Raw genomic sequence first — 9,168 nt, 5'->3', positions numbered from 1 at the left:
ATTATTAAAGGGTGGTGGTGCTCGCGCTGCGCATGTGCGACATTTGCGTTGATAAACATTGATTTTCCCACAATCCAATGCGCTCTTCTAATGAAAATCTGGGCGCGACGTGCACTAATTATCGCCGGTGAATCCTTCGATACCTTCCAATCACCTAAAATACTTCAATAAAGCTTGCTAACGCCTCTCGTTGTACTTGTTGATCAGCGCAACAGTCAAAGTTGCCATCTTTAATTTGTTTATATGAGACCCATATATCTCGCGCATGCCCTTCGAGGCAAACAAAAATAATTCACTGAGTGTATCATAGTGTAAACAAAATTAATGGTTGCGAGTGGCAACGGGTTATATTATAAACATTACCAATACATAATCACTATTATTCCGATCTTGGTACAGGTGTCCTTTATCACAATAAGCATCATTTCTATCTCAGGTTGTAAACATTTAATGGCAAATACAGAATCCGTTGTTACTAATAATGTAAAATTCGATGTAACGGCACGATTAAGTCGTAAGCAACACCTGCGCAACTAATATATTTCTTTGCGGTAGTGTAGACTACACATTTGTTTAGTTTATGATTGTGTAACTATCATATTGTTCGTGTCACTGTCTGTTCGATTTATTCAGTTCTCTATTATGGCTGGTAATTTTGATGTCGCGTTGGCATGTTCCAGCTTCAACATTTGCCTAAATAAAATTATATTCTTATTTCTATTGTAGGATGGAATCTACGTGACTACATGTTTATTGTAAGTTTGGCCAAATAAAGTCATTCATTCACGTTGATTGTCGCTGCGGAGCTATAACACGTTCATATTGTTTCATGGGCTCTACGCAGTAAAACACTGTGGCATACTCGTAAAATCGTGTTTCACTTTAAAGGGAAGTGGTCGTCACGTCCCGTCTAGTTCAATATGGGCGACGTTGAAAACGCGTTTAATTTCACTTCGACCGCAAGACCGAATGGAATGGCAATCTTGCAGTATGAGACACTGTTTGGCTAATGATCGATATAGCTCACATGGTAGCCATTGCTTCCTGTGGTGACACTTTGTGTAATGTACCTACATTTACATGCATTTTGTTGGCAAAACCGTGTCCCATGCTGAAATATTGCTGTTGCATTCGTTTTTGTGGTCGCCGTGACAGGTATACTTAGACACGTAACGATCACGATATTGAGCGCGTTATTGTCAGTGTGCTTTGTCAACACACACTGATGGCAGATCGTTAATTAACATATATAATAAACAAAAAAGACCCTTGTAACAAACCCGCGAGGACACCAAAAAATACAATATAATCCTCTACTCATCACTCTTTTGACACGCATGCGTAGAAAAGTAAGACGCAATACATTCTCACTAAAACCATATGTACAAGACGGCTTACATACAGTGGCTAAAATAACGTTACGCATACGAGTGTGATTCCTTTCCATGTCATTGCAAATTATTTGAGAGATCATTTAGACATATTTTGCTTCCAATCCGCTGCCTAATAGAGTGGTACTCAGTAAAATCTCCAATTTGTCAAATTCGAAACATTTTCAGCGGTAGTTTCTAAATGACTTGTATACGCCATATGGCTACCTAGATGTTTTGGTCACTGATGTCTAATAGTATAACATGGCTATGCGCCCGCCACCAATCAGATTTTCTGTATAAATTGAGAGAAGTTAGTTAGAGCATGGCTTTTTCAGCTGATCTTGATTGACAGGAGATCGTCAAAAAAAACACATGTTTGGTTAATCTAATTCAACATTTTATTATTGGAGGGCGCATAGCCATGTTAGAAGCCGGTTATGAAATGCACACCCTTTACGAGCGCGGAGCGCGAGTGACTTCAAAAATATGTATAAAGGGCGTGTCATTTTATAACCTATATATACAAAATGGCCTTTATAAGTCTAAATTCAACAAATAAATATATCCGATACCCTCGCTTACTTATTAGGGTTATCAACAACTCGATCAATTTAAATAACCCACAGTGACAGCCAAATTGGGTTTTAATAAGAGTGTTACTTATTCCAAGTTGCCATGTAATTTGTCATTTATCTTTTAATGCAGCAAGTTCTGTCTTATATGTTACAATTCATATCGGTTCATAAACAAGACAGTGTATATGTTAGCTTGTCTAAACGACAATAATTAACAAAAAACTCAAACGAAAATCGAACTACGCGTCCTAATCCATATGGTAATATAGAAACCTGTCATGGAATAATTGGCCAACTGTCTTAACAATGGGAAAATTCAGCTGTTTGTAATAAAAGTTTTGTTTGATAATTTGAGAAGAAATTCATAATTAATAAATTCATTATTAAAGTACACATAAGCTCTCAAATGTGTGTATGTGCATGTTGACATCAAGCAGAAATAAGCAGAGTATTCCTAAACTTTTTGAAAAAAAATAACAATCTTACTTGATAATTTCCTGCTGCTGTACAATGTTTTTAAACAGAATTATTAAAATATATGGGTTTTCGGAAACTGGAAAATGTTTCTCCTCTTTTTTTAATTACCAAAAACACTCAATTGTATAGTTTTTTTTACCAGAACGTTGATATATATATGTTCTGAGTAGATCGTGAATTATAACATGATTTGACCATTGAAGATGAACGAAGTACGATATTGCTGCTTAAACACGGGAGTAGAGCCGTGTGCCGTTATGTACAACTGAACGATCACGTCATTGGGTTGTCAACAGCCTTGCCACCAGCCATGCAGTAAGGAGCTGACGAACACGAAACGCGAATATGTATGTTAAAGGCATTCGGCTCACTCTCAAAATAGGTCATTGAGCCCGCATAATACATTACAGGCAAAATCAATTATTGGCACACTAGAAGAGTACTGATCGACAAACAAAACAGGAAGTAACGTGAACATCAAACGAACCGCAGATATTGGTCTATCATGACGTGACCAGGAGTAACTATTTCCTTTTAATCTTTTGTTCCTATATTATGTTTTTTTTTGAATATTATTATGAAATGCTTTTAACCACTTATAATTCAATGATTATAGTGAAGGTTAGACAACTTGAGTTCAAAAGCACAAGTTCCTCTTCATTCAAAATCCGAGTAATTTTAACGAAGTAACCACTTCAGAAATCAACATTTTTAAATACGTTTTACATTCCAATTGACGATTCGTCGTCATTTAATTAAGTGTTTGCAATGTACATACTGATACTATATTTCGTGACGTCAAATTATGCATTGCCAATTAGAATACTGTGCGCTAACCATTATTAAGATTGCGCGTTCTCATTCGTCCATTCGTACCACGTGAAGCGCTGTTATCAGATGATAACTGAAAGGTGCTTGGGGTCAATTCACAGACAAGCAAAATGTTTGTGTATAAATCAGCAATATAAAACGTTTCCCTCATTTGTGCGGATACTGTACAAAAAATATCGACTGCGTCTACCTCATTATTGCGCACATCTCCGTACTTGCCTTGTAGTGCGTCGTCCTGTATTCCCTAGATATTGTCAGCCGCAAGATAAACCGATGGCAATATACAATAAATCAGCCAACATGATCGAAAGCCGACATATATGCACTACATACCAAACAATTGCAATATTTATATATAGTCTAAGCGTTGCTATAAACGACGAGGTAAATATTACGTGGAAAGCTGATGAATGTAAAAATTAAAATCATAAATCCGACATCCGACAATCTCAATCAAATTTAAGATAAAACCCCGAATAGAAATATTAAAAACAGATGAAGTGTTCTTATATAACATAATTGGAATATTTCTGACGATATGAATCGTTTGTTTAAAAATGGTCTAATGGTTAGTGTTATTCAACCGTAATTTGAATATATCATGCAGCTTTGCGGTAAATATAGTTGAAATGTTCGTTATTGTAAAAAGTAAACTGATCGGAAGATCTGGACTTGACTTTTGAACTTTGAACTTCGACATTTGAGTTTTCCCGATTTCTTGAACTGAACAACAATCATGTTAAGTCAGAAGTTCCCAATGACATGAAATATAGTTGAACTTTTAGGAATATGTTTTATATGGTTTGAGGTGTAATTCATGCCGCCTGTGTTGGATTATACACTATGTCATGCACGACATTACCACCATGAAAGATCAAACAGGTAGCGCTTGAGTGCATACACCCTTAATCATACACTGATGAATGATTCAAGTTTATATATTAAACAGCACGCTAGAAATGTTAGTAATTGGACCTACTCTGAACGATTCGAACTTCTCACAGATTTGTCAATTTACAGTCACAAACTTCAACATTGTCTATGAAACAGCGAAGTATGGTTGGTTTCTACGATAAACGCCTCCGGGAATATTAAGATGCAAATTACTCAATTATAACAGAAATCAACGTGGGTTGGGTGCATAGAAACATACAAGAGTTCGTCACGATTCTAAATTAAATTCATTAACTGTACATGGCTATTGTTTGCAAATAAATATAATTAGAGAGCAAACACGAGCCACCCACACTGATCACATAGCGGACAGGAAAGACAGTTCATCCCGAACGCGATTGATAGAGACAAGATTCTTGGTCAAATCGGATATCCACACCAACACAAATGCTAACGTGTTGCCGTCAATTATGCAAATATAATATTGTTGTTAACAGTGGCCCGTCTATGAAATGAGCATTCTTATAATCAGTTGTGTCATTTTCCGGCTTTAATTACTCATACGTTCATACGTGATTCGATGTCCAAATAAACAGGTGAAAAGTACCATGTTCTCAAAATAAAATTGTTTATGTGGCTTTCGATCTGTAGTACTGATAATTAAATTATTAATCCGAGGGGATTATGATCACCGTGGCGGACATGGCAAGATTATAAAATATGTGCTACCACAATTAATCACTCTAAGTACGCATACAACGACAAGAAACCTGGCGTTTACTCACCTTCTGCTTGCCTCTCACGCACTCTGCCGTCATGCCAGACTGGGGAATGGTATGCGTGATTACAATCGATCGCCCTCTACGTTATTTCGAACACACACACACACACAAAGAATAACAAAATCGTCTGAGCAGCTTAAATACACAACTTGCTCGCAAGAGGGCGCAATTTCTGACACCACCCATAATCGCTTTGCACGGAGACAAGTGTACAGTTAGACTTTCGACAGTCGGTCGTACCTAACATTAATCTGTTATTATTAATAATTATTGTGTATAGACGTAATATTATTTATTTACGTTATAAATAAAATGCATGATGTCCATTCAATTATCATGTTTATATTACGATTGAGACATGAATTATGTTAGCTTGTTCTTGACATTGCGATCAAATTTGGCCGGCGCAGTGCCATTAATGCAGTACACGGTGCGATCGGCACGGCGTATATCCAACAACCAAAGCATTTATTCAAGGCGTTCATTTGTAGACGTTATATGAATCTTGGAAAGACCCGATGCGTAAATGAACGTAGCGTTGTATTGTATTACCGTGATACTGTTCGCCCCCTCCCTCCCATATAGAGTTATATTGTTGTATTCACAGGTCCATGTAACCATTGGACGCGACGATTACAGTATTAGTACGCTAATCGAGGGGCAAAACAACATCTCGCGGTGGCAAATTCCGAATGCTGTCTATTATTCATGGCGAAGTATTATCACGCGTGGTACACTAATAGTACACGTTTGTGTTCTAAAATTACATGAACGATACGTCATGAAAGAAAATTCGGTCAATAATTATATTGCGATATGAACGATTGTGACACTACTAAGAGACCGAGTGAAAAATGAAAATAAAATGAATAACATGACAAGAAAATGTTTGTCTTTGTGTTAATAAAATGCGTATGGAAGATTGTGGGTCCCTAATTTGCTTCCGGTTGACATTTTCATTTGCCTCAGGCAAACGTCCGACTTACAGAACACAGCTTTCCCCTACACAACGGTAGTCATTGGTGGCCCACGGCGATGATGTTGTTCTTATAAACCTTATTCTGGTCAAGTCAATATAAAAATTGCATGTGGCTGGCAGGATAAAGGTTAATCGAGTCGTGTGAGATTTAATAGAAAATCATTTACCCCATAGACGACGTGTTAACGTGTTAATATTATACATTCAATTAGTTCATAAAAAACATATCATGCTTTAAATATATGGGACCTTTGTACATTTTATGGATAATAAAAACTTTAATAATGAGGTGCTGTTAGAAAAATTACATATACATTTACTAAATCGTTTTTAAACGTCTATATTAGCATATACATGTATTAGCATGAATTCGTTCGAAGGCCAGAATTAGAAATACAGAAAGGTTCAACAAAAACTTAATTAATTAATTAATTAATAATTCTGTCATGAATGTAATTTTTTAAGCTTGTCCTCATTCTACATAAATCAACCCGCAAAATAGTCTGTTGTTCTGCTTTTAAAATTATAAATAAATAAAAATTTTAAAAATATGACTTAACAGTAGAGTGACATTCAAACTTTTCTGAAGTAATAATCTGTATGTGGGTAACACATTTTCAAATTATTGGATCTCCAATATGAATTAAAATTGTTTTAGAAAAGTGTTTGGTTTCTTGCTCACCACAACGGCGGAATTTGCGAATTGAATTTGATGTTACTGTTACTGATATGTATTGTTTACTTAATTAGATATATTTCATTGGATTATCTGAAGCTGCTACTATGTTATTCTGCTGATGCATCCGTACACGCCATCTCCAAACATTCCACAAGTAAGGCTCCATACTCCTTGGCGCGTTCCTTGCTGGTAACACGGTTGAAATACACAAGACTCCAATAGATTTGTCCATGAAAAGTGAAGATGTTGTTGGTGAACAATGGATAAAACGATTTTGTTTGTACGCACATGTAAACTTCGGCCAATTCGAAAGAACGACCACCTTCTCGACTGACGAAATCGCACCTGCCCATATTGGATATACTGAATACAGTTTTCATTAAGCCATAAGGCATCTTCAGCATGGCCTTTACCATAGCCTTTGTTGGATTAAATCCAAGTCGTAGTAGAAAATTGAATATCTTGCTAAACTCTAACACCTCGTTGTCAACCAAATAGTGAACTGTTCGTTGACAAGTTTTAGCAAGCTTCCAGAAGGCAACAGCATCGCTGACCAATTTAGCCTTCACGGGGAATTCAAGGTTTCCAAAACAGGCACATACATGCTTTGTTCCAGGATCTGGATCTAAATAACGACGGAAGTTAACATTGCACCAAGTATTCAGCGTATACGTCTTCCCAGGACGAACGTGTTCTCCATAAATAAATTTAATTGCCGCTGTGGTTGAGGCAGCGGTGATGGTTGCATGTACAGTGACGCCATTCTTCTTGGATGCACTGATAACTTGCGATGTCAATTCTGGCGACATGATCATGGGATAAATTCTCGTTTCAGACTCCAAACCTTTCCGGCTTTCAAGATCATCTTTGTGGTATTCAACATATGGATTCCTATTGGGCACTGCCAGTCCTTTCAATCCCATAGTTAATAGCTTGTACGTTTTATACCACGGTAGATGCAGATCAAGCATATCATACGTTCCTGGAATCATTGGCAGACTTTCCACTTTAGGCAGTTCGTCGGATTTGTTCTGTACCATTTCAAGGAATGTAAGTAGATCATCAATCAATCTCATTGCAGTATTACCATCCATTATACCATGATGCATTCCTAAAACGAGGTTGGTTCTGAATGGGTGTCCAAATTTACGCTCTTCTGCTGGAATCTCGATAGATTTCAAAAGCCATAACCTCCATAAATCACCATTCACAATGTCGAATTTTAATTTCCCATCTGCAACCTGCGTCTCATCCCAATCAACTTCATCAACAACTCGTAATTCGACTTGATCGACATCGACATTGACGTCATCTTTAAAAAATAGTTCTGTTTTACCAGTTGCTTCATCGATTTCACTAACAACTCTGGACCTCAGCAACGGATGACGTCTTTTCAGCAAAATGGCGGCACTTCGAAGTAGTTCTTCAGTCATTGGACATTGAGATTCGACAACTATTGGTAGAGTAACTGAACCATCTTCTTCACTGAACTCGAATAACATACGTTCCATTAGATCCAATTTTCGGCTTCCTCCTTTCATTTCAACTGTGATACTGTTAACATTCGCCGTGGAATCGTTTTCATTCTGAGACTTCAATGACTCGTCATTTTGGTCAGCCATGTTTGTCTAAAATGCAAGCAAACAGGAATTTAAAAAAATATTAAAACTAGCAGTGTTATTATCACAACATTATAAATGTATTACACCGCTTTGAGACACACAGGAAATTAAATTCAGTCAGATTTCCAGATATATAGGGTTGTGTTCGCACAATAGAACAGTACTGGTTTCTGTGATGTGTATACTTTAAGGTTAAATTATAATTCTCAAAGTAGCCTTTTCTTTCCAAATCAATTTTCTCTTAGATATATACTTGATTGTGCGATCAAAGTTATCCCTGTTTAGTTGTACACTTTTTAGTTCCTATTATTTCCAAAAGCGTAGGGACAGAAGGTTTCCTTCAACGGTAACTATACGTATAGTGCAGTGAGCAGAAGAGTAAACATATACTGAGGTCGGAATTGCTCACTGAGGGCCCAAAAAGCAAAGCAACATTGTAAATTTTTAAGAAGAAAACAGGAACTAAATTTACGACCTATAATGAAAGACCAACGATCCCACATTTGGAAGCCGGTAATGACTACGACTCTGTAATGACACTATATTATTGGTAATGATGAAGAATATGGGGTATATTGTAAAGAGCTGATTTTTGTTGAACAAATGATTATTAATAGTATTAATAATTAACAGATCGGTGATGGGTTTATAATTACCGGGTTGACAGGAAGAGTGTTGTGTGTGAGTTACCATCACAATGCTATGTCGATTCGCGGACTTTTAATCAATCAATCAATTAAATAATTAAGTATCAAGCCAATTAAATTCGAAGACATACATTGTTAAAAGAATTCCAGGTTTAAAACATGTTTCCGTGTAACCGGTATTTAATACCCGTACACATTCATTCAAAATCCGAGTGACAGTAGCAGCGGCACGGGGGTAGGGTAGGGCGATCGCCCCTCAAAAAAATGCCCCCCCCCCCAAATGAAGCTGAAACCTTTTGTGTCAGCAAA

The 9,168-nt window shown here is 36.9% G+C and overlaps 1 protein-coding gene across 1 annotated transcript; it reads right to left on the bottom strand.

Moving 5' to 3' along the window:
- Nucleotides 1–6,093: 6,093 nt before the first annotated feature.
- On the bottom strand, nucleotides 6,094–8,212 carry LOC144354871 (uncharacterized). Its single transcript, XM_078010418.2, has one exon. It carries the CDS (start codon nucleotides 8,210–8,212, stop codon nucleotides 6,698–6,700), a length of 1,515 nt encoding a protein of 504 aa, XP_077866544.2. The 3' UTR covers nucleotides 6,094–6,697.
- Nucleotides 8,213–9,168: the final 956 nt, after the last annotated feature.

The sequence above is a fragment of the Saccoglossus kowalevskii genome, chromosome 11, assembly GCF_978046115.1.
Source record: "Saccoglossus kowalevskii chromosome 11, keSacKowa6.1, whole genome shotgun sequence".
Classification (NCBI taxonomy): Eukaryota; Metazoa; Hemichordata; class Enteropneusta; family Harrimaniidae; genus Saccoglossus; species Saccoglossus kowalevskii.
This window is presented reverse-complemented; position numbering and strand designations above follow the sequence as displayed.